The sequence below is a fragment of the Lynx rufus genome, unplaced genomic scaffold (genome assembly GCF_022079265.1).
Source record: "Lynx rufus isolate CCGP_SWC_20201006 ecotype Redwood Valley unplaced genomic scaffold, mLynRuf1.p SCAF_34, whole genome shotgun sequence".
Lineage (NCBI taxonomy): Eukaryota > Metazoa > Chordata > Mammalia > Carnivora > Felidae > Lynx > Lynx rufus.
The window spans coordinates 3988448-4015436 of record NW_025814850.1 but is presented as its reverse complement, the minus strand read 5'-3'; the positions used below and the strand labels follow the sequence as shown (position 1 = coordinate 4015436).

General features: G+C 37.5%; 1 protein-coding gene across 1 annotated transcript in view; it reads left to right on the top strand.

Moving 5' to 3' along the window:
- Positions 1–26989, top strand: part of LOC124522069 (uncharacterized) — a 144216-nt gene that overhangs the window by 76561 nt on the left and 40666 nt on the right. Inside the window, exons 37-49 of the mRNA XM_047093256.1 lie at positions 28–81; positions 1016–1069; positions 1339–1440; positions 1953–2006; positions 2691–2795; positions 3813–3866; positions 5770–5868; positions 8179–8232; positions 10148–10198; positions 22988–23041; positions 23869–23973; positions 25108–25161; positions 25756–25860. Coding sequence (XP_046949212.1) covers positions 28–81; positions 1016–1069; positions 1339–1440; positions 1953–2006; positions 2691–2795; positions 3813–3866; positions 5770–5868; positions 8179–8232; positions 10148–10198; positions 22988–23041; positions 23869–23973; positions 25108–25161; positions 25756–25860 — 945 coding nt within the window. The remainder of the gene's footprint in view (positions 1–27; positions 82–1015; positions 1070–1338; positions 1441–1952; positions 2007–2690; positions 2796–3812; positions 3867–5769; positions 5869–8178; positions 8233–10147; positions 10199–22987; positions 23042–23868; positions 23974–25107; positions 25162–25755; positions 25861–26989) is intronic.

The window sequence follows — 26989 nt, the reverse complement described above, 5'->3', positions numbered from 1 at the left end:
TTACATGAATTATGACTTTTCTTACAGCCAATGGAAAGTTATATCGTAATAGACTACTGAAGGCTATGAAGTCTCTCAAAAGTAAGTAAAAAACGAAATTATAAGGCATGTTATCTAGGTCTCCAGATACACCATCCAAGCATGAATCTTGGCCCTATATAAGCTTTTATTTATAATTCTCCCAGCGTAACTACATCTTACCTGCTGTTAATATACACTGTCTCTTGGCAGGAAGTCCACTGTCTTCTTAGATTTTTTTCAACTTTTTCTCAAGAAGAAAAACCAACCCTGGCAAAAACAAACAAAAAACCCTGGTTGTTATTGAAAAGCAATGGTCAGCTACAATAATCACCAATAAGTCAAGCCAGTAAACAAAAAAGAACCCTACTTTTTATGCAGAGTAATTAAGTTAGTGGTCTGCAGTTCTGTTTGTTCCAGCACCTTAACCTTGTCTTACTTTGTAGGCTTGTCCACAAGAATAGACTAAAGGAAATACAGTTCTGACTCCATTGACTTTCTATTTGAGTCTTTAAGTGGAAAAGCCTATTTGGGATTTCAGCCTTGTCAAAGTGTAATAATAACAGAGGCATGAAATATATTTTATCTTTTGTTTCTTTTGTTTTAATAATATGTGGTCATTAAAGTTAATAATAGTTTTCCTAAAAAACATTTTTAAATTTTACTATTATACAACTTTTTTTTTTCAAATGTTGCTTTACTGTCTCTTTCCTAAGATGGGAAGATTAAAAAGAATTACCTCCATACTAGTTTGGGAAATATGGGAATGGGGCTCACAGACGAGGAACTTGCTGGATTGTCAGGAGACCTACAAGTTGATGGGGAGTACCAAAGATAGCATTCAGGATCTATTTATCTTGATCTTCGATTTAAAGGGGTATCAATTAAAATTATGTTGTGAGACAAATTTAGCTGGACTTTATTATACTCTATAAACAAAGTGTATCTTTTTCTGAGCTCATGTCATTGATTACATGTCTCTTTTGGACTTCTGTAGCAAACGGGAATGTTGATCTGCATGACGTGATGGAAGGAATGAAAGCTATTACAGGTGAGCACAAAGTCACTATAAACCTAAATTCCCATTGGAACACTAACTATATTTTACCATTAACCTTAAATGCCATGTTGATTCTGTTACTGTACTCCTTATTATAAATATTTGTCCAGAGTTGGGCTTTGTGGTATTCGTGTTTTGGTAATAAAATTTTAGCTTCAAGTCTTGGTAGGAAGACCCTTACTCTCTTCAAAAAATAATCTAAAAATAACTTTTTTAGAGTCACTAAATTTCCCTCACGAGCCTTTCTCTTTCTGATTAAGGGAAAGTTGACATCAAAAACCTGGAAACCGTTCTAGGTGACATGGGAATCAAGCTCACAGACCAGGAACTCGAAGATCTGAAAGAAAACCTGCCAGTCAGTGGTGAGCACGTGAGATACCATTGGATTTTGAGCTTTAGGTGTTATGTACCGTTAGCAATGAAAGGAATGGAACGAGGGAACTTTTTACGCAGAAGAGGTCCAGATTGTAGATGGGACAAGAACACTGACAAAGAAGTTGAGAATGTAGTATTTGGACACAGGTGGCATGGCCACTAGAAGAGTCTGCGAAGTTCTGAGGACAACAAAGTTTGCCTTTACCAAATGGCCGCTTTTGAATCTCATCTGTTTGTTATCAAATTCAAGAGTTGATATTTTATGAAATAGAAAGTCAAATTTACATTTTTTAAATAAGTATATTTTTAATATTTTAAATCTTTTCTTCTGTTCTATATTCAAGCATATTCTGAGTAAATATTTGTTGAATGGCTATTTAAAGTGCATAACAAAATGCCCAGTAACAAAATGCTGTTATAATCTGAAGGGGAGGAGAGCGTTCTTATGCTATTTTATATCATTTTATGAGCTTCAAGTTATGTGTTTTTTTTGTTACAGTTGATAATACAGTTGCTCTGAAAACTTTGAAGGATGAAGTGAAAGCTTTTACAGGCAAGAATTTGTTATAAATGATTTGCAACAAATTGTGATTTACACTAAAAATTTTAATAGCATTTTCTCAAAATTCTACTACTGCTTTACAGATTCACATACTTTCAGTATTCATTTTGATAAATATGTGCATCTACTGATCAACATCTTAATCTAACATTATCTGGGTTTATAAGTAAAAAGGACTATTTCTTCATTGTAAGTCATATATTCTTTGATGCTTTTTTTCAGTAAAAGTGCCTGGCTCTTATTTATACACCCAAACCTAGATGATCACAGCAAAAGCAGGGTGGAGCTGTAGAAATAAAAGTCCATTACCAACAGCTAATTACATAGTTTTAACAAAGTAAAGTAAAATATGTCACACTTTGTTAATTGTGTCTTGTATCATACTAACCGTCTCTTGACCTTATTTCTGGATAATTATATGACCAGATTTGCTTCTGTACTATGTGATATCATTCCCAGTGTTAGGGATACATCCCATTTGCTAATATCGAGGGACAAATTCTATTTTTTATTTAGCATTTGACTCTTTTTATTAGAAAATCTTTCACTCGATCTTTCCTTTTCATTCTGGTATCAGAGAAAGGACTAGAGCAGCAAAAGTAAATGTTTAGATCACGTTAAATAATCAGATTGTCCGTTAATAGTTTAACCTGTAACTATTCTGTCTTTTCAAAGGAGAAAAGGTTGATTCCAGGGACCTACAAAATACTCTAAAAGACATGGGGATTGAGCTTACAGACAAGGAGGCCAAGCAACTGAGGAAAACACTGCCCCTTGATGGTAAGTGAATGCCACATAAATGCCACCATACCTTCCAGGGAACCTGACTTTATGGGTCAGTGCGAGCCATTCTTTTTTTTAAATTATTTTTTCAATGTTTATGTATTTTTGGGACAGAGAGAGACAGAGCATGAACGGGGGAGGGGCAGAGAAAGAGGGAGACACAGAATCGGAACAGGCTCCAGGCTCTGAGCCATCAGCCCAGAGCCTGACGCGGGGCTCGAACTCCCGGACCGCGAGATCGTGACCTGGCTGAAGTCGGACGCTTAACCGACTGCGCCACCCAGGCGCCCCCAGTGCGAGCCATTCTTAATCTTTTAGTAGTACAGTTTTGTCTTAAAATGCCATAAATTAATAGAGAAAGGTACTTCTGACTTGAAAAGAAATTCATTCATTACCTCTTGGAACACAATCTGAAATTCATCACTACATTGCCATATAGTAATCTGAGTGACTAATACTATCCTCTCAGATTGGTATTAGTTTTGCAATAAGAGCAAGGAAACATAATGAAGGAGAAAGAGGACATCAGTAGAATAAAAAGGAAGAAATATTTTAATGTATTTTTTTGAATTGCACCATGGGAGAGTTTAATAAATGTCTCTAATTCCAAAGAATGGGTAAGTTTGTCACTGTGGAAAACATCTATCTCTATCTATCTATCTATCTATCTATCTATCTATCTATCTAGAGCACATGAGCAGGGCAGGGGTAGAGAGAGAGAGAGAGAGAGAGAGCGCGCGAGAGAATCTCAAGCAGGTTCCACACTCAGCACAGAGCCTGACATGGGGTTCAGTCTCATGACGGAGATCATGACCTGGTCCCAAATCAAGAGTCAGATCCTTAACCGACTGAGCCACTCAGGCACCACAAACATTTATATTTTTAAATGTCCACATCGTATAACTATAAAATAAATGCATTTTTACAGCAAATCATTGAAATGTATCTTTCTACAATCATATAATTTGTAATGTTTTGGTTTTCTGGAGATCTGCATTGTACTTTTTCTTACAGCCCACGGAAAGGTGTTTCAAAGCAGGTTGCTGAAGGATGTGAAGTATAATAAAAGTGAGTAAGAAGCACAAAGATGAGGCATATGAAATATCCTTAAGCATTAAATTTATATCACTAGAATATAACACCTTATTTTGCTTCTTGTACCACATCTATGTTTTTGCTGGTAGTAATCCTTTATCTTAGATGAAAAGTTCTCTACTGCATTGTGTTTTTGAAGCTCTCTCTGAAGAAACAATTATGTGAACGGAAATAAAGATGGAAGGAAAGGAAGGAGGGAAGGAAGGAAGAAAGGAAGGAAGGAAGGCAGGCAGGCAGGCAGGCGTGTGCAAGGGAGGAAGGTGGGAAGGAGAAAGGAAGAAGGTTTGGGACTTACTCCAAAATGTGAGCAGAAGCAGACAAAACAATCTCAGAGTAAGAGTTTAGGAAAGGACTATAATTTCTACTTCTTGGTGGAGATTACTGGTTATTGCTCTTTAGTTACACTTGCTCAGCCCTGCCCCACCTAACTTTTTCCTGGGCCTGTATGTTTAACGTTTGAGGAAACAAATTCTAATTCTAACTCTGCTTTTAACTCTTTATTTTTTTTTAATTTTTTAATGCTTTTTTATTTTTAAGAGAGAGACCGAGAGAGACAGAGTGCGAGTGGGGGCGGGAGGGAGCAGAGAGAGAGGGAGACACAGAACCCAAAAGCAAGCTCCAGGCTCTGAGCTGTCAGCACAGAGCCCAACGTGGGGCTCGAACTCACAAACCATGAGATCATGACCTGAGCTGAGGTTGGACGCTCATCCAACTGAGCCACCCAGGTGCCCCTGCTTTTAACTCTTTAAATTGTAACTCAGCTTGTAAAGAGCTGTACATATATATTGTAGTTTTGTTCTTTGCTTGAAAATTTTAGCAGTTATGCTAGATTGTGAAGTCATTCTCTTTTAGCCATATATTCATGTAACAGCACCAACTATACTATCTTAAAGAGATATTTGCACCCCCATGTTCATTGCATCATTATCTGCAATACCCAAGACAAAGACACAACATGTCTCTTGACAGATGAGTGAAGAAAATAGAATATATATACATATATATATATATATATATATATACATACATAATACATAATAGAATATTATTTGACCGCAGAAAAGAAGGAAAGCCTGCCATTTACAAGGATGAAACTTGAGGGCATTATGCTAAGTGAAATAAGTCAGACAGAAGAAAACAAATACTATGTGATACCTCCTATGGGTGGAATCTAAAAAACCAAACTCATAGAAACAGAGACCTGATTGGTAGCTGCCAGAGGCAGGGGGTTGGGGAGAGGAATAGGTGAAGGTAGTCAAAAGGATGCAAACTTCCAGCTATAAGAGGAGTAAGTTCTGGAGATATAACGTAAGGCACGCTGACTATAATTAACAACACTATCATATTTTTGGAAATTGCTAAAAGAGTAAATTTAAAAGTTCTCACCATACACACAACCAAAAATGTAACGCTGTGAGATGACAGATGTGTTAACTAACCTTATTGTGGTAATCATTTTGCAGTGTATATATATGCATATATTGTACACCTTAACCTTATACACTGTCATATGTCAATTATTCAATAAAACTGGGGGAGGGGCGCCTGGGTGGCTCGGGGGTTGAGCGAGGGACTTCGGCTCAGGTCATGATCTTGCAGTTCGTGAGTTTGAGCCCCGCGTCGGGCTCTGTGCTGACAGCTCAGAGCCTGGAGCCTGCTTCGGATTCTGTGTCTCCCTCTCTCTGCCCCTTCCCTGCTCATGCTCTGTCTGTCTCACAAATGAATAAACATTAAAAAAAATTTTTAAATAAGATAAAACTGGGGGAAAGGGGGAAAACATTCATGTCTGTTGGTTGAAGATAATAATATACGTTCATGAATTTTTCTAAATATTTTGTAATCCTTCCATTTTTTCTTTCCTTTTCATGTTTTCAAGGAGGGAAGATTGATGTAAATAACCTGGATCCTGTTTTAGAAGCCATGGAGGTCAAGCTGACAGAAAAGGAACTGAATCTGTTAAAGGATCTTCTGCGTGGTGAGCATTATAGAAAACACTGTGATTTTAAACAGATGTTGTGCTTGCAGGATTAATTTTGACTGTTTCCAAGGTTTAAATTATTTGTTGCCTGAAGGCATTTGAATAGCTTGCAGAAGAACTCAGGGGGGAAAAAGGCTGGTTTTTTTTTTTAGTTTTTTTTTTTTTTAACATTTATTTATTTTTGAGAGAGAGCCAGACAGAATGTGAGTAGGGGAGGGGCAGAGAGGGAGACACACAACCCGAAGCAGGTTCCAGGCTCCAAGCTGTCAGCACAGAGCCCGATGCCCAGGAGCCGTGAGATCATGACCTGAGCTGAAGTTGATGCTCAACCGACTGAGCCACCCAGGTGCCCCAAAGGCTGTTCATTTTTGTGGCTTTAAAACCTCTCATCTATTTCTTTATACATCTTGGACTAGGGGTGGATGCTAGTGACAAGGGGAGGGATTTTTGTTGTCTGGTTTTACAAAAATAGGATCTGCAATGTGGTTTTTTTTGGGTTTTTTTTCGCTGATCCTTATATCACTGCCATTCACACCATGGTGCAGAACATCATCCATGAGAGGCTCCACTCCTCAGTGCCAAGGCCATTGTGTGTACCTGCCAAATACAGTCCTCTCTGTGTTCTGACCATTGAGCCGGATGGCTTATTCGCTTATAAAAGAATATGAAGATTTGACAGCCACTAAGTGCACCTGTCATTGACACAGGGTTCTCAAAACTAAAACCTAGAAATGCCACACACCTGTCTGTGCCTTCAGGAGAAAGCTCCATGTGTCAAATCTTGATAATGCAGTATGTCCCGTGTAAAGAGGAGCCTGTGTAGATTGGCACATTCTGAGGAATCTGTCAGTGTAAAGTGGTAACATCTGCCTTTTTTATTTACAAATGTAAATGAAATGTAATTATTCAGCCATTCCTCATTTCTCTATTCATAGATATTGAGATGCTTTCTTTTCTGGTCACTATAACAAAGAAAGTTAACAGAAAAATATGTATGGTATTACAATTGTTAAAAAATATATGTAATACACTTTATAAACATAAGAAAGTTCTGGAAGGCTATACACAAAACTGTTAGGAGAGGTACTGAAGCTGAGGAGAGGTAAAAGAAGGGACGTTTACCTTTTCTTAAACGCTCTTTTTTTTTTTTTAGTCTGTTACACAAAGTATGTTTTAAATTCCACTTTTTTAAGCTTAATTTATTTTGTTTTTAATTTAAGATGAATACATGGGGTGCCTGGGTGGCTCAGTTGGTTAAGCGTCCAACTTCGGCTCAGGTCATGATCTCACGGTTTGTGAGTTTGAGCCCTGCATCAGGCTCTGTGCTGACAGCTCAGAGCCTGAAGCCTGCTTCAGATGCTGTGTCTGTCTCTCTTTCTGCCCCTCCCCTGCTCATATTCTGTGTGTGTGTGCGTGTGTGTGTGTGTGTGTGTGTGTGTGTGTCTCAAAAATAAATAAACATTAAAAAATTTTTTAAAAAGATGTATACAAATGGTGTGGTAAAATGACAGGATTTTGGCTGTGTTTTTATCTACCAATTAGGTTCAGCAGATCACTAAACTGACCATTTAAGTGACTAGTTCCTATCAAATATCCCTCACTGCTTAACACTGGTCTCTACCTGCCCATTGCATCAACATGTGGTAACACGAGAGAACAATCCTAACGAATACTGGGAGATACATAATTTTAAAAAGTGAGGAAAGTAAGATTGAAGGATTACTCAAATCACACAAAGCCACTAACGAATGTGGACCTGGCAGAGTTAGAACATTTAATAATTGAAGAAAAAAAATTGTACATGAATAATATGTACATGAATAATATGACAGGACATTCAACATACAGTGTTTTCAATTTCAAAAGATCTTAAAGGACCTCTTAGAACAAAGTCAATCTTTTGGTAAAGGTTATTTTTATATGTCTCATTTCAAAGTTCAAAAGCTGTGGAGTACAATACCCTAATTTGCTCAGAAAAAAATCACATCCCAACACACTTGTAACAGTTGGCATTGACTTCATTGTTTCTTCTAAGAATCATGGAATAGTTATAACCTGAATTTTCTTAAATATTAGGTGAAATAAACTTTGACAGTTTTCATCTTTATTATTTAATAAAACCATTTAAGATATTTTTTTTCATTATTTATTATTAAATCTTGGTCCTCATTGCTAATGAATTATTTTCCTCGGTCATCTTCTGCAACCATAAATCTTAGATTTAAAAAAAAAAAAAACCTCCTGTCCTGTGTATCTTTTTTCTGAGTCCATGTTATTGTTCTTCTCTGATGAAACTTTGTCTTACAGGCTCTAAGAAAGTTGATCTGCAAAAACTGATGGAAAAAGTAGAAGCTGTTACAGGTGAGGAAAAAGTTACCAAATACATATGATTCTGATTCTTTACACATATTTTATATTCTTCCCTGTTACTTTATACTCCTTTTAAATTATGATATTTTGGGGCACCTGGGTAGCTCGGTCAGTTAAGTGTCTGACTCTTGATTTTGGTTCAGGTCATGATCTCACGGTTCGTGAGATCAAGCCCCGCACCTGGCTCTGCACGGAGCCTGCTTGGGATTCTCTCTGTCCCTTTCTCTCTGCCCCTCCCCTGCTTACTCTCTCTCAAAATAAATAAGCATTAAAAATAATAGTAAATAGGGGCGCCTGGGTGGCGCAGTCAGTTAAGCGTACGACTTCAGCCAGGTCACGATCTCGCGGTCCGTGAGTTCGAGCCCCGCGTCAGGCTCTGGGCTGATGGCTCAGAGCCTGGAGCCTGTTTCCGATTCTGTGTCTCCCTCTCTCTCTGCCCCTCCCCCGTTCATGCTCTGTCTCTCGCTGTCCCAAAAATAAATAAACGTTGAAAAAAAAATTAAAAAAAAAATAATAGTAAATAAATTAGGCATAATTTTTAATAAACTGATTTCCTGGACTTTGGTTTTTCAGGGTTTTCTTTTTAAGTTTTTCTTTAAATTCTAGTTAGTTATCATATAGTGTAATATTGGTTTCAGGAGTACAATTTAGTGATTCATCACTTATGTAACACCCAGTGCTCATCATAACAAGTGCCCCCCTTAATACCCATCACCCATTTAGCCCATCCCTTGCCCACCTCAGTTCGTTCTCCATCAACCCTCAGTTTGTTCTCTATAGTTAAGAGTTTGCCTCCCTCTCCCTTTTTTTTCTCCTTCCCCTATGTTCATCTGTTTTGTTTCTTAAATTCCACATATGACTGAAATCAGAAAGTATTTGTCTTTCTCCGGTTTGTCAATGCTTTAACAACAAAACATAGTGCCATATTTTGTTAGGCCCTACAATCTCATTTTTTCCAGATTTTTACTAAAAACATATTAGTGCGATAAAAAGAGAGTAAAGTTTTATTACTTACTAGTAATCTCCCACAACAGAGTATTATGAAATGCATTACCCTGCACTCTGTTATTTTGTCTCTATTATTACTAAAGTTATGGAAATAAACACTTTAATATTTTACCATAACTACAGTCAAACAGGACTCATTTGACTTTATTATGGATTGAGTAATTGGTGCTAATAATTAAACAGTAATAAGAGATTTCATTATTATTTAGAATAAATAGATGGTTCTTTAAAATCTCACATGTTACCATTTCTGTCCTTTTAAAGGAGAGGAAATTGATGTCAATGACATGGAAACAGTTCTAGGAAACATGGGAATAGAACTCACAGATAAAGAACTCTCACAACTGGTGAAAAATCTGCCAGTTGATAGTGAGTGTTTAAATAAAAATGTAGTCATACAGGGAAGTGTATTGTTAACTTGTGAAAACTTGTAAAATTGTCTCTATCTTATTGCTTGTCAGAAATAATTTTATGATTCATGTTACATAATTTTAAATGACTATTATATGTTAAAATTTTCTCTGTGCCAAATTTATCTTTAGTTTGAGAAGTAACCGTTGTATCATCATGACTCCTATCATCAGGATTCAGTTATATTACTTATAACTTTTGAGTCTATCAAGAGATGTAAAATTTAATCCAGAATAAATGAGAAAAAGAGAAAGGAGTGATCTAATAGGGGAAAATGAAAATATCACAAAAGAAAAGTAAAAGATATTTTTCAGAATGGCAGAATGTCAGTATCCCCATCCCTTATAATTTCATTATTTGCCACTAACTCAGAAAATTTCTAAGGCAGTTCACAAAAGATGTCTTACTGAAATGGCTGATTTCTTACTAGACAGTAATGAAATTCCACATTACTCTTCTGTGATCTGAATAGTCCTTTTCCTTACAGATGGAAAGGTCTATCAAAGAAGGTTGCTGGATGGTATAAAGTTTGTTAAAGGTAAGGGAGAAACTTAACAAAACACAAATCAGTCTGAGATCATCACGTTTGGCATTTAGACTAATTCCTTGTGATTAAATTGTCAACTCTGCCACTTAACACATTATGATATACTTTTGTTTCTTTTGTGGATGATCGTGTTCTTTAGGAGATCATCTTTTATGTTGTAACTTGGAAAGAATTCCTATGCTTTCTCTGGATTTTTCAAACTTTGACAGAAGTAGAAATTATCAGAGCCCAGGCTACATAGCAAAAGTAAAGGGAAAATTAGCACCTCTTCAGTTAGTTTATGCAGCAACAAAAGACTACTAATCTGACATTTAGACCAAGAGAGCAAGAGAGTGCTAGAAAGTCTCCACGAAACTGAAAGAACATGGGACTGAATAGATAGACAGGGAGCAGGCCAGGAAAAAGGTCATGTCTAAGCAAGGTTGCGAATACCACCTTCATGATTTCTGCCAAATCCACACACTATTTGTACTACTATTAATATTTTCACTGATACTGATTTACTTTTTACTTAAATTTTAAAAAGTTTTAAATGGTAATGGAAAAACAGCATGCCTTAACATAACTAGACATTAATTGTAAAAACGAACATAATGAAAAGGAGACAATAGTGGTTAGAAAAGCTGGAATTGTTATCACCCTACTAGAATTCTCTGAGAAGTCATTCTGTCACCTTTCAGTTTTTATACTGGGCGTGCTTATATTAAGATTAAAATTGGGGCGCCTGGGTGGCTCAGTGGGTTGAGCGTCCGGCTTCGGCTCAGGTCACGATCTCGCGGTATGTGAGTTCGAGCCCCGCGTCGGGCTCTGTGCTGACTGCTCAGAGCCTGGAGCCTGTTTCAGATTCTGTGTCTCCCTCTCTCTGTGACCCTCCCCCGTTCATGCTCTGTCTGTCTCTGTCTCAAAAATAAATAAACGTTAAAAATTTAAAAAAAAAAAAAAGATTAAAATTAAAACAATAAACTCAAACTCAAACTCTTATTATTGACTCTGTCCTCCTGTAAAGATCTCATCAGGCTTTGGTTTTTTTGGAGGAACATGATAACCATAATCCTCCGGAGGTCAGGGTTTATCCCACATTTTAGGGACATTAACTGTTACCTGTATACTTCTTTTTCCATAAGGAGGGAAAGATTGATTCCAGTAAAGTGGATGAAGTTTTGGGAGCTATGGGCATGGACCTCACTGAAAAGGAGCTTAAAGACATAATGCAAAATCTGCCAGTTAATGGTGAGCATTTTGGATGCCACTGAACACTCCAGAAAAACTACTTTTGTAAGCCTATTTATAACAATCATTCAAAATGCTTGTTTGACATCAAGAAGGCATTGTGAAAAGCTTGGGGAAAAAAACTCAGGTCCAAAGAAAGAACGCATCCTGTCTGTCGCTGGTTTCACACGCACACTAGAGAAAGATTTCAAGATAACTTGACTTTTTCACTCAACCTTACCTTTTTTTCCCTACAGAGTAAGGGAGAATTGATAGGTATTGCTCAAATTACAATTGAGCTCTTTGGCCACATTTGCTAATGGGTGACATCAGTATTTATAAAAAGGGTACTTAGTATAGCTGTGGCTATCTGTAATGTTGTTGTTTTTTTTCTTTGTTAATGTGGCCAGAGTATCCCTGCACTACATGGCCGCCATCTCAGTGTCTGTCTGTGTCTCACCTTCACATGGGTCCTATGGGGAAAACTCTAAATCAGTAGCCGAGTGAAGTCACAGAAGTCACAGAGCCTCCCTTCCACCAAATGCTGTTACTGAAGCATCACAAGACCCTGCCCAGATTCAGTCTAAGCTTTTGGTGGGAGATGTATCAGTCACACTGTAATAAGATCGTGTGGGGCGGGAAATCTATGTCTCAGCCATCCTTGAAACATATGTTCTGCCACAGCTCCTTTTACTCAGCATACGTGTTTTAGATTCATCTCTGGTGTTGTCTGTGTCAGTGATTTGTTTTGGTGGGAGTTAAGACGGTGGAGCAGCATGGGGACCCTGAGCTTGCCTCATCCCTGAAGCGCAGCTAGATCAGCACCAAACCATGTCAAGCACCTAGGAAACTGAGCTGAGGATCAACACAACAATCTGCGTAACTTGAGCCACAGAACTCAGCAGGTACACAGTGTGGAGAGGTGGACTGGGGGAGAGAAAAGCCACGGAGGGTAGGGAGCTGTTTTTGCTGAGAGAGGACAGAGGAAAGAGAGAGGAAGAGAGCACGGTCCATCACGATCATGGAAGAACAACACTTCCCTGAAAGTAGCTGGAGAGAAAGAGAAAGAGAAAGAGAAACACTCTCAGGGGACTGAACAAGAAATCTGCCCCCCAAAATCTATGGATGGGAAGAAAGGAGAGGGTGTCAGTACCACCAGGATTCTATAAACAGTGGAGCACAGAGCCTGAAGTTCTGGAGGTCAGTGCCTGGTGGTGCTCTGGTGAGGAAGTAGGGCAAATCTCCAGGAGCAGGTAGTGGGGTTTGACGGGTCCTTGTGCCAATAGGGAGAAGCAGTTCTCCTACTTGGGGTGCATTTGGTAGAGGCCATATGGCTTCCCCATTGGCAAAAGTCCCCACAGACCCCAGAGAGCAGCCACATTTGCTGGTATTGGACGTCAGAGTGCAATGAAACCTGGAACCGGCTGTGTGTTGTGGTTTGCCATAATCCCTGACCCTCTGCCACTGCACGATCGCACAAATGTCTTCTGGGACAAGTCGGCACCTGGCCATTGCTCAGCAAGACTCTCCCCAGAGTTGGCACCGGTCCCAGCCTCAGGGGTCTCTCAAGTGTCTGGGGTTTTGAAACACAGCCCCATCTGAGATAAACTCTAGAGGGAGGTGCCACCTGGCAGGTGGACAGCTTGGACACAGACCGGGTAGGGACAGGGAGTCGAGGAAGGCCTGAGACAAAGGAGGGGTGCTTGATTGTGTCAGTGAAAGCACAAAGTTCCAATGCCAGAGACTAGGTGGCGAAGCCACCTCTCCCTTGCACGCACATGCTCACCACACTGATCCACCCCAGCAAGCTAAGCAGCGCCACCTAGTGGAGAACAGACTGTTACACCAAGCCCCACCCAACTGTGCTTCCAGGCACATCTCCTAGAAGACCAGCACAAGTCACTCCACCTGTTCAGTGTACGGACTAAAGAAGACTTCATAGTTCTAGTTCTAGGGGAAACTGGATATAACTTCATTCAGGTTTCATTCCACCTGATGGTTCATTTATTTCTTCATTTCCTTTCCTTCTGTTTTTGCTTAAATTGTTTTCTGTTTTTCCTCTTTCTTGGATACAGAAAGAGAAAATTTTATTCTTATCTTTTATACCTTATTCTTTATTTTTAAAACTACTTTCTTCCATTTCATTTTCTTTAATTTTATTCTATTATATAAATTTTCTTACCTTTTTTTCCCCCTTTCCTTCCCCTTTCTTGCCTCTATTCTATCAAGCTTCTTTTAAGAAGCAGACCAAAACACATATAGGATCTAGCTTCCTTCATTTGATATTTTGTCTTCCAGTTTTTAATTTTTATTTTTTATTTAATTAATTTTTCTTCCTCTAAAATGACAAAGTGAAGGAATTCACCCCAAAAGAAAGAACAAGAAAAATGACAGCCAAGGGCTTAATCAACACAGATATAAGCAAGATGTCTGATGCAGAATTTAGAACCATGATAATAAAAACACTAGCTGGTGTTGAAAAAGTAGAGAATCCCTTTCTGCAGAGATAAAAGAAGTAAAGTCTAGTCAGGACATAATTAAAAATGCTATAACTGAGATGCAATCTCAAATGGATGCCACAGCGGCAAAAATGGATGAAGCGGAGAAGCAAATAGCGATATAGAAGACAAAATTATGGAGAATAATGAAGCAGAAAAAAAAAGAGAGAAATATAGGCAAAAGAGCATGATACAAGACTTAGAGAACTCAGTGACTTATTAAAAAGGAATAACATCTGAATCATAGGAGTCCCAGAAGATGAAAAGAGGGGAAAGGGGCAGAAGGTTTATGTGAGCAAATTATAGCAGAAAACTTTCCTAATCTGGGGAAGGACACAGACATCAAGATCCAAGAAGCACAGAAAACTCCCATTAGATTCAACAAAAACGGACCATCAACAAAGCATGTCATAGTAAAATTCACAAAATACACAGACAAGGAAAGAATTGTGAAAGCAGCAAGGGGGAAAAAAGTCGTAGATCTATTAGGGAAGACAGATCAGATTCACAGCAGACCTATCCACAGAAAATTGGCAGGCAAGAAAGGAGTGGCAGGATATATTCAACATGCTGAATAGGAAAAATACACAGCAAAGAATTATTTATCCAGCAAGGCTGTCATTCAAAATAGAAGGAGAGAGAAAGGGTTTCCCAGACAAACATAACTAAAGGAGTTTGTGACCACTAAACCAGCCCTGCAAGAAATTTTAAGGGGGCTCTTTGGAGAAAAGATAAAACAAAAAAAGACCAAAAGCAACAAAGAATGGAAAGGACCAGAGATTATCACCAGAAACACCAATTCTACAGGTAACACGATGGCTCTAAATTCATATCTTTCAGTACTCACTCTAAATATCAATGGACTAAACACTCCGATCAAAAGACATAGGGTATCAGAATGGATAAGAAAAAAGATCCTTCTCTATGCTGTTTATAAGAGACTCATTTTAGACCTAAACACACTGACAGATTGAAAGTAAGGGAATGGAGAACCATCTATCATGCTAATGGTCATCAAAAGAAAGTTGGAGTAGACATACTTATATCAGACAAACTAGATTTTAAAGTAAACGCCGTAACAAGAGATGAAGAAGGTCATTATATCGTAATTAAGGAGTCTGTCCACCAAGAAGATCTAACAGTTGTAAATATTTGTGTCACCAACGTTTCCACCCAAATATGTAAATCAATCACAAACATAAATTCATTGATAATAATACCGTAATAGTAAGAGACTTCAACACCCCACTCACAACAATGGACATATCACGTCAGCAGAAAATCAACAAGGAACCAATGGCTTTGAATGACACACTGGACTGAATGGACTTAACAGATATATTCAGAACTCTTCATCCTAAAGCAGCAGAATACACATTCTTCTCGAGTGCACATGGATCATTCTCCAGAGTAGATCACATGCTGGGACACAAATCAGCCCTCAATGAGTACAGAAAGATCAAAGTCATACCTTGCATGATTGCACACCACAATGCTATGAAACTCAGAATCAACTAAAAGAAAAAGTTTGGAAAGACCATGAATACTTGGAGTTAAAGAACATCCTAACTAAAGAATGAATGGGTTAACCAGGAATTTAAAGAGGAAATTAAAAAGTACATGGAAGCCAATGAAAATGAAAACACGACAGTCTAAAACCTCTGGGATGGAGCAAAGGCAGTCACTGGAGGGAAATATATGGCAATCCAGGCCTTCCTAAAGAAGGAAGGAAGGTCTCAAATGCACAACCTAACGTTACACCTAAAAGAGCTGGGAAAAGAACAGCAAAAACAAACAAACAAAAACAAAAACAAAAAAATGAAAAAAAAAACAAACCCTAAACCAGCAGAAAAATGGAGATAATAAAGATTAGAGCAGAAATCAATGATATTGAAATACAAAAAACCAGAACAGATCAATGAAACCAGGAGGTGGTTCTTTAAAAGAATTAACAAAATGGATAAAACTCTAGCCAGACTGATCAAAAAGAAAAAGGAAAGGACCCAAATAAATTAAATCATGAATGAAAGAGAAGAGACCACAACCAACACTGCAGAAATACAAGCAATAATAAGAATATCATGAGCAATTACATGCCAACAATTTGGGCAATCTGGAAGAAATGGACAAATTCCTAGAAACAAATAAACTACCAAAACTGAAGCAGGAAGAAAAGGAAATTTGAACAGACCCATAACTGGTAAAGAAATTGAATCAGTAATCAAAAATCTCCCAAAAAACAGGAGTCCAGGGCTGGATGGCTTTCCAGGGGAATTCTACCAAACATTTAAAGAAGAGTTAACACCTATTCCTTTGAAGCCGTTCCAAAGGAAAAAAAAAAAATAATAATGGAAGGGAAACTTCCAAACTCATTCTACGAGGCCAGCATTACCTTGATTTCAAAACCAGGCAAAGCCCCCACTAAAAAAAGAACTACAGACCAATTTCCCTGATGAACATGGATGCAAAAATTCTCAACAAGATACTAGCCAACCAGATCCAACAATACATTAAAAGAGTTATTCATCACAATCAAGTGGGATTTATACCTGGGATACAGGACTGGTTCAATATCCACAAATCAATGTGATACATCACATTAATAAATGAAAGGATAAGGACCACATGATCCTCTCAATAGATGCAAAGAAAGCATTTGACAAAATACAGCATCCTTTCTTTTTTTTTTTTTTTAATTTTTTTTTTCAACGTTTATTTATTTTTGGGACAGAGAGAGACAGAGCATGAACGGGGGAGGGGCAGAGAGAGAGGGAGACACAGAATCGGAAACAGGCTCCAGGCTCCGAGCCATCAGCCCAGAGCCCGACGCGGGGCTCGAACTCACGGACCGTGAGATCGTGACCTGGCTGAAGTCGGACGCTTAACCGACTGCGCCACCCAGGCGCCCCAACAAAATACAGCATCCTTTCTTGATAAAAAACCCTAAAGGAAGTAGGGATAGAAGGATCATACCTCAAGATCATAAAAGCCATATATGAGAGATCCACTGCCAATATCATCCTCAATGGAGAAAAACTGAGAGCTTTCCCCCTAAGGTCAGCAACACGACAGGGGTGTCCACTCTCACCACTGTTATTCAACATAGTATTGGAAGTCATAGCCTCAGCAATCAGAAAACATGAAGAAATAAAAGCATCCAAATCAGCAAGGAGGAAGTAAAACTTTCACTCTTCAAAGATGACATGATACTCTATGTGGAAAACCCAAAAGATTTCCCCCCAAAACTGCTAGAACTGACCCATGAATTCAGCAAAGTCGCAGGATATAACATCAATGCACAGAAATCACTTGCATTTCACTACACAATAATGAAGCAGCAGAAAGAGAAATCAAGAACTCGATCCCACTTACAGTTGCACCAAAAACCATAAAATACTGAAGAATAAACCTAACCGAGGATGTGAAAAATCTATACGCTGAAAACTATAGGAAGCTTATGAAAGAAATTGAAGAAAACACACACACAAAAGGAAAAATATCCATGCTCCTGGATTGGAAGAAAAAATATTGTTAAAATGTTGATACTACCCAAAGCAATGTACATATTCAGTGCAATCCCTATCAAAATAACACCAGCATGCTTCGCAGAGCTAGAACAAACAACCCTAAAATTTGTATGGAACCAGATAAGACCCCAAATAGCCAAAGCAATCCTGAAAAAGAAAACCAAAGCTGGAGGCATCACAAGTCCAGACTTCAAGCTGTATTACAAACATGTAATCATCAAGACAGTATGGTATTGGCACAAAAACAGACACATAGATCAATGGAACAGAATAGAGAACCAGAAATGGACCCACAAACATATGGCCAACGAATCTTTGACAAGGCAGGAAAGAATATCCAATGGAATAAAGACAATGTTTTTAGCAAATGGTGTTAGGAAACCTGGACAGCGACATTCAGAAGAAAAAACCTGGACCACTTTCTTATACCGCACACAAAAATAAACTCAAAATGGACGAAAGACAGGAAGCCATCAAAATCCTAGAGGAGAAAGTGGGAAAAAAAACCTCTTTGACCTCAGCTACAGCAACTTCTTACTTGACATGTCTCCAGAGGCAAGGGAAACAAAAGCAAAAATGAACTATTGGGACCTCATGAAGCACGGCAAGGAAAACAGTCAGCACAACTAAAAGGCAACTGACGGAATGGGAGAAGATATTTGCAAACGACATATCAGATAAAGAGTTAGTATCCAAAATCTACAAAGAACTTATCAAACTCAACACCCAAAAAATAAATAATCCAGTGAAAAAACAGACAAAAGACATGAATAGACATTTTTCCAAAGAAGACATCCAGATGGCTAACAGGCTTAAAAAGATACTCAGCGTCACTCATAATCAGGGAAATACAAATCAAAACCACTATGAGATACTACCTCACACCTGTCAGAATGGCTAAAATTAACAACTCAGGCAATGACAGATGTTGGTGAGCATGTGGAGAAAGAGGAACCCTTTTGCACTGCTGGTGGGAGTGCCACCATTTCCAGAATGGTGCAGGCATTCTGGAAAACAGTATGGAGTTTCCTCAAAAAAAAAGAAAAATGGAACTACCCTACAGCTGAGCAACTGCACTACTAGGTATTTATCCAAAGGATACAGGAATGCTTTTCGAAGGGGCACATACACCCCAGTGTTTATAGCAGTGCTATCAACAATAGTCAAAGTATGGAAAGAGCCCAAACATCCATCGACACGTAAATGAATAAAGAAGATGTAGTACGTGTGTGTGTGTGTGTGTGTGTGTGTGTGTGTGTGTAATGGAGTGTTACTCAGTGATCAAAAAAGAATGAAATCTTGCCATTGCCATTTGCAATAACGTGGATGGAACTAGAGTGTATTATGCTAAGTGAAATTAGAGAAAGACAAATATCATATGACTTCTCTCATATGTGGAATTTAAGATAGAAAACAGATGAACACAAGAGAAGGGAAGCAAAAATAATATAAAAACAAGGAGGGGGACAAACCATAAGAGACTCTTAAATACAGAGAACAAACTGAGAGTTGGTGGAGGAGTTGTGGGTGGGGGGATGGGCTAATTGGGCCAGGGACATTAAGGCAGACACTTGTTGAGATGAGCACTAGGTGTTATATGTAGGGGATGAATCCCTGGAATCTACTCCTGAAATTATTATTGCACTATACATTGACTAACTTGGATGTAAATTTTTAAAAAATTAATAAATTTTAAAAACGAAAACAAATACGATTAAATACTTAACCAGAAAAAAAGAAAATTGAATCAGACCATAATCCATATTCGAATTCTAAATAAATGTTGATAAAATAGTAATCTTTGTTTATAGGTTTATGACTGTTATAATATTATTCATAAACTATACCTTTTGATGTCCCCCTTTATATCTGTTTAATGATTTGACTCTAAGTTATACTTTGATATTAATAACTGATGGTACTGGTTTCTTTTTGCTTGTATATATGCCTCATATATCTTTGCCCTTTCCTCTGTTTTCAATCTTCTTATCATTTGGTTGAAATATATTTTGCGAAATCATCATATAGCTGGGTTTTTAAGGAACCCATCTGACAATTGTTCCTTTTTTATTTTTTTTATTTAAAAAAATTTTTTTTAAGTTTATTCATTCTTGAGAGAGAGAGAGACAGACAGAGCACAAGCATGGGAGGGGCTGAGAGAAAGGGAGACACAGAATCCGAAGCTGGCTTCAGGCTCTGAGCTGTCAGCACAGAGCCTGATGCGGGTCTCGAATTCACGAACTGCAAGATCATGACCTCAGCCGAAGTCAGACACTTAACCAAGCCACCCAGGTGCCCCTATCATTCCCTTTTTTTTTTAATTTTTTTGTAATGTTTATTTATTTTTGACAGAGAGAGAGAGAGAGAGATGGAGCATGAGCGGGGGAGGGGCAGAGAGAGAGGGAGACACAGAATCTGAAACAGGCTCCAGGCTCTGAGCGGTCAGCACAGAGCCCCACGAGGGGCTCCAACTCACAGACCAGGAGATCATGACCTGAGCCAAAGTCGGACGCTCAACCGACTGAGCCACCCAGGCGCCCCTATCGTTCCTTTTTTAATGAGAAATTTCAGTTTGTTCCGATTTGGTGTAATACTGGATATATTTAATTTTACTTATTTAATCTTATGTTTATTATTTATTTTCTGTTTTTTTTTCTTTTTTCTTAGGCTTATTATCACTGGTTTGTTCAAGTTGTCATTCATTATGTTTGTTTTCTTCCTAATTAATTCTGAAGTTTCAGAGGAGGGTCACATTTCATCAAGTCTTACATTTCTTTTCCTCCCATTCACTGTCATACTTACATATAATAACTATTACTGGCAATAAAATACTACTTTATTCTCCATCAAGATAGCCTTTCCGATCAAATATTTCATTTCACTTTTATCCCTTCCCTCTCACCCCCCACACAATCACAATACGGGCAAACTTTTAGAAGACTCTTATTCCTCCTACCATTTCCCCCACTCCCCACCATGAGACCTTGGGAATGTCTTTTACTTCCCCAACCATACAGTTTTAACTCCCACAAACAAACAACTCATAACATTTCTCTTAGGGGTGTCTGGGTGGCTCATTCAGTTAAGCATCCAACTTTTGATTTCTCCTCAGGTCATGATCTCACAGTTGTGAGATTGAGCCCAGCATTGGGCTCTGCACTGAGCACAGAGCCTTCTTAAGATTCTCTCCCTCTCCCTCTGCCCCTTCTCTGCTTGCTGTGTGTGTGTGTGTGTGTGTGTGTGTGTGTGTGTGTGTGTGTGTTTCTCTCTCTCTCAATAATAAAAAAAAAACTATCTTAAATAATTTCCTTTCTATTTCAAGATTCTTTATTTAACACTTAATATTACATATTCCATAAAAGATTACTTTCAAGCTTCTAGAAAATAAGGAAGCATCTGTTTTGACATCTCTGTATTTCTACCACCTCAGGAGCATATATGTTTCTGCCCACCTATCTTCTTCCTTCGTGCTCTTTTAGGAGTCAGAGGAATTGGAATGCCCTCATGCTGGCCTCTACTGATCTTCACCAGGGTCTTCAGGATTCTAAATGCCAAGCTTTTCCCCAGATCTATTACTTTCTAGTTCTCTTCGTGCACTCTGACACCTCTCTGGTGCTTCCCTAGTTGAGAGGGGAAAGAATCCCATGCCCATTCTTCTTCCAGGACACAACCAGAGCTGAAGGTTTGACATAGCCCTGGCAGCCTAGAGAGACCAGCAGCATTTGAATTTCAAAGGCAGACAGCTTTGAGGTGGTAGTTAAAGGGATATGAGCCATGTTCCAGTCTCCATGTTCACAGAAGCCCTTCCAAAATTTTTATTAAAGTAAATACAAAAGAGTAAGAATAACATTATAAATAAAGGAAAATGATCAACTTCAGTTTAAAAAAATTCCCTTGTCACCCAGATGTTTTAAATCTTACTAGTAGATTCCTCCTCTGCTGAGAGGAACTTGGAATATTTTAATGGAACAGAATTCCCTCCCAATTAGACGGCCTATGGCAGAGAGCCCTTTCATCTTGGGTCAGAATTTTCCCAGTAATAAGCCAGATGGGCAAAGGAAAGGATGAACAGAAAACCACAGTGACCCATGTACAAAGCCAGGCCAAAAATTGTAATCCTCTCCAAGGATCCCATCTCTTTTTCATGACAGACTTGATTACTTGTAATGACCCAGGTAAACCAGCACACATTTTCCATTTTGCCCTGACCTGTAGTTGGTATTGACGCAGAAGTTATTAGTGGCTAAGAATACTTTAAGAGACAAAGAATAAGGTCCAAAAATTCTCACCACAGAATTAGCAACATTATTGGTAACTGATACACTTTTCTGGTTATTCTTTGAGTATTTTGTAGGCACTCAAAAACAAGTTTGTTGAATTCATGAATAACTACATGTTACACCGTGTTTCCTATAATACTAGGTTATAGCTAGATTTTCTCATCAACATGGAGTATTATTTTACTGTGGGGAAAAAAGCACTTTTCAGAAACTAAATGACGGGAATTAGCCACCTTTCTTCCCTGAGCATAATATATTGGAAATATTGGAGTATTACTTGTTTCAGGAAATAATTGTGCTTATTATCATTCAAGCTGACATCTTTCTTCTTCTGCCTTCTTTTTTTTTTAATGTTTGTTTATTTTTGAGAGAGAGATGGAGAGACAGAGCATGAGGCAGGGAGGGACAGAGAGAGAGGGAACCACAGAATCGGAAGCAGGCTCCAGGCTCTGAGCTGTCAGCACAGAGCCTGATGCAGGACTCGAACTCATGAACCGTGAGATCATGACCTGTGCCAAAGTCAGCTGCTCAACCAACTGAGCCATCCAGGTGCCCCTCTTCGTCTACCTTCTTATGAAGGGTGTAGCAAAGGTTAAGTTTTAGTGTGTGTGCGCTTGTGTGTGATGTGCACGTGCGTGTGTGTGTGTGTGTGTAACCAGTTTTTATATTTTTTATATTGAGGTATAACTGACATATAACATTACATTCAGGCATAATGGTTCAATATTTGTATATATTGCAAAATGATTACCATACTAAGTCTAGTTAACATCCATCATAATATATAGTTACAAATATTTTTTGTTTTGATGAGAACTTTTAAGATCTCTCAGGGTGCCTGGGTGGCTCAGGCGATTGAGCATCCGACTCTGGATTTCAGCTCAGGTCACAATCCCAGGATATTGGGATTGAGCCCCACATCAGGCTCCATACTGAGCTTGGAGCCTGCTTGGAATTCTCTCTCTCTCTCTCTCTCTGCCCTTCTCCCCTGCATGCTCTCTCTTTGTCTCTCTCTCTAAGGAAAAAAACGTTAAAAAAATTAAGATCTACTCTCTTAACAACTTTCAAATATTAATATTTCAGTATTAAGTATAGTCATCATACTGTGTATTACAACCCCATGACTTATTTTGTAACTAAAAGTGTGTACCTGCAAAGGTTAAATTTTCTAAAGCAAATAAATACTGCTAAGTTTTTCTGCTCTATGCAACACATTTTCTTGGTCTCATTGTCATGTTTCTATCCAATTTATTCCTTGCCTTACAGTTAAAGGCAAGGTTGATCTGGAAAAGCTGATGAATGAAGTGAAATCTTTTTCGGGTGAGTAAGACATTACTTAAACATTTTTAATTAAATTCTAACCCTATGTTATATTTTGCATAGTGTTTTCCCAATATTATATCATAAATTTATTAATGTTGATATTTTACATATTTTCATGAAGTATTTCCATTCAACTTTACTTTTCCCTTTGACTTTGAATTATCTAGCATTTGGCTACAAAAGAAAATGGTGATATTTAAGTAATAATGATATTTTTTTGTAGTTTCTGCCAGTATTATATTGATCCTAACCAGTGTTTAAATCAGAGGTTTAACAAACAGGCCACCCATGAATGGAATCCAGTCTGCAGTCAAGTTTTGTAAGATAAGGCAACACTGGCCCTACATTTCCTCACCACAATAACTGATGTATTTTCTCTTGGGACAAGGCATGTGCTAGTTTCACTCATTCCTTCTTTGTCTAGGCTCCTATAAGCTTTTGAGTTAATGACTACTGGCTTGAGTAGCCAAATATAGGTAGGCACAGAATATAGGAAGATGAATAAGTTTAGAAAATATTCTGCTTTAAATAATAATCACATGATTCAACATTAAAAAGAGAAAAACAGATTAAATATCCTAAATTACTAGCCAATTATATAACCTGATTTTCTTCTATGGTGTCTTGCCATTAGTCTTCGGAGGCCACTCTGTCTTTATGAAGAATCAAGGAATAAGTTTTGCCTCATTATTCTTAAACACTATTAGAATATATGAGAATATGAAAGTGACGATGGTATTCTTATAAGTCAGCCTTTTCATTATTTTGGATCATTCTAATGTCCTAAAATTTCCATGTGTCAACAATCCGTTTTTCTTTCAAAGGAGACAAAGTTGATGCCAATAGACTTGAAAGTGTTTTCGAAAACTTGGGGATTAAGCTCACACCTAATGAACATTTGAACTTGCTGAAGACACTGCCACTTGATGGTGAGTCTTAGGGGTGCTATTTTGGTGTTTTAGAAAGACTAGTTTTGTAGAAGTATATGAAAAATTACAAAATAAACTAAAAATGCTTGAAAACTGTTAAAAAGCTAATGCAAATACACAGAAAAATCTCACCACTTGGATTTTGATTTAAAAATCATCTGTCTAAAAATAAAAAATAAAATAAAATAAATGAACAAATAAAAAAAATAAAAATCATCTGTCTAAGCCTTTTCAGTTATAAGTTGCTATCAAAGGAAAAATTCATTACTCAGCCCTCAGGTTACTGATCAGCTGGATTTGTAAAAAAAAAAAAAGCATTTAAAAAAAAAGAAAAAAGAGAGAGAGGAAGGTGTCCAGTTTTCCCAGCACCAACTAATAATGTAGTTGTGTGTTTCTGCAGCATCGAATATATAGTTTATCAATAAGTGGGTAATATGGTACATTGAGAAAAGGCCATAGTTCTTAACTACACCAAAAAATTTCATAAAAAATGCTTTTAATCCTCTAACCCAAAGATAATCATTATTAATATTTTCATACATTTCCTTCTAGTGCACAGTAGATACTAGATTGATAGATAATATTTATGTGTTATTAATTTATTTATAACTGTTATGTCTTCACAATGGTAACGTGTGTATTTATCATAGAAATCTTGATAGTGTAGATAAGTGAAAATAAAACCTCTCTATTCCCAACTCAAAGTGATAGCTACTGTGAAAAATGAGATGTATATTTTACAGTTTTCCATCTTTGAATAGATGTCCTTTTTTTATTTGACAGCCTTGTGGATAAATCTTTGTAAGCATTCTGAAATCTTTTGAGATGAAATTCCTTTAAGTAGACTTACAGAATGGAAGATATTTTGTCTTCTCACTTGCCTTCCAGAATATTTATAATTTGAACTCCCACAAACAGTATTTGAGGATGTTATTGTCCCTACATTCTCAATACAGAACAACAACAGCAAAAAAGAGTATCTCAATGATTATGATTTCCAATTTACTCCTTTACCCCTGAGAGCAAACATTTTGGTATATCTATTTATCTGTTTGTAATTTGAAATGTTCCTTACTCAAAGATTTCTAAACTCGTTCTTTCTGACTCTGTTTTCAAAATACCCATTTTTTGTAGCTGATGGAGAAGTGTATAAGAAAAGGTTGATGAAGGGCATAAAGTCTCTCAAACGTGAGTAAGAAGCACTGTGAAAAGACGGAATCTGAAACCTTTAGTTGTATTGTTAAAATAGGAATCATCCTTTCCTATATAATTGTGTCTTTATTTATGTTTCTTTAGTAGATCTGCATTTTATCAGGTAAACCAAGTAGTTTCCTGCACTAATACTTGACAGAAAGTGTTAAACTGTCTGGGATCTTCCTACCTTAGCCCCAGAGAAACAAAATAAAGTACGAAGCAAAAGGTGAAGAATGAATGCTGTCAGATAAAGATTTCAATCAAAAGTAAAGGCAAATAATTTGAAAGCGCAGGCAACAAAAATACCTCTTGTTTTATAGAATATTATGTCAGTCACCTCTAGCTCTGGCTTTTCAGAATCCTAACATAAAAGTGAAAGGAAGTTTATTGTCCTATTAACTGAACAAAACTGGATTTTTGGTGTTTGCCTTGAAAATCTTAACAATAATGCTAAGAAATATGTGAAATGTTCCTTATGATAATAAAACATATGCTTGATAAAGAGGAAAAATAACACAGTAGAGTGAATGCACGGTCCCAGTTTTAGAAAGATTGTTTTACTATATTCCTTTCCTGCTCCTTACTTAGGAGGCAGTGTTGATGTCAATAAGCTGGACACTCTTTTAGAAAACATGGGAATCAGCATCACAGAAGGAGAATTCATGGATCTGATAGAAAGATTGCCAGATGATGGTGAGCACTGACATTCCCCCTGTACTTTTTAAGAGATATTTATTGTTTTCATCTTTATTGAGATGCAGTCAACATATAACATTGTGTAAGTTTAAGGTGTAAACCTGTTGATTTTATATACTTGTATATTGCAAAATGTTTATGCCATAACTAACACCCCTGTTGCATCACATAATCACCTTTCTTTTTTATGGTGAAAACATTTACGATCTACTCTCTTAGGAACTTTCAAGTATGTAAGACAGTGTTATTAACTATAATCACCATTCTGTATTATAGTCTCAGAATTTACTCACATTAGAAATGGGAGTTCGTACCTTTAACCTAACATCTCCCCATTTCCCCACCTCCTCCCTCAGCCCCTCATAACCACAATTTTACTGTTTCTGTGAGTTCAGTTTTTTTTAGATTCCACATACAAGTGATATCATATAGTATTGGTCTTTCTCTGTCCAACTTATTTCACTTAGCACAATGCCTTCAAAGTTTTTCCATGTCACAAATGGCAAGATTTCCTTTTTTCTCATGGCTGAATAATTTTCTATTGTATATAATATACCACATCTTTCTTTAATCATCTGTTGACAGAGACATATCTTGGTTATTGTGATTAATGTTTCAATGAACATGGGAGTGCAGATATCTTTTTGAAATCCTCTTTCAAAGTGGGATTTTGAATCATATGCTGTGGGATTGCTGGATTATATGGTAACTCTATTTTTCATTACTTGAGGAACCTCTGTACTGTTTTCCACAGTGGTTGCACCAATTTATATTCCCACCAACGGTGAACAAGGGTTTCCCTTTCTCCACATCTCCATCAACATTTGTTATCTCTTATCTTTTTGATGATAGCCATTCTAACAAGTGTGAGGTGATATCTCATTATGGTTTTGATTTGCATTTCCCTGATGATTAGTCATTTTGAGCACCTTTTCATGGACCTATTGGCCATTTGTGTGTGTTCTTTAAAAAGATGGCCATTCAGTTTCTTTGCCCATTTTTTCCCTGGATTTTTGGGGGTTTTGCTACTGAATGTACAAGTTCCTTATATAGTTTGAATATTAACCCCTTACCAGAAATGCAGTTTGAAAATATTTTCTCTCATTCTGTAAGTTGCCTATTCATT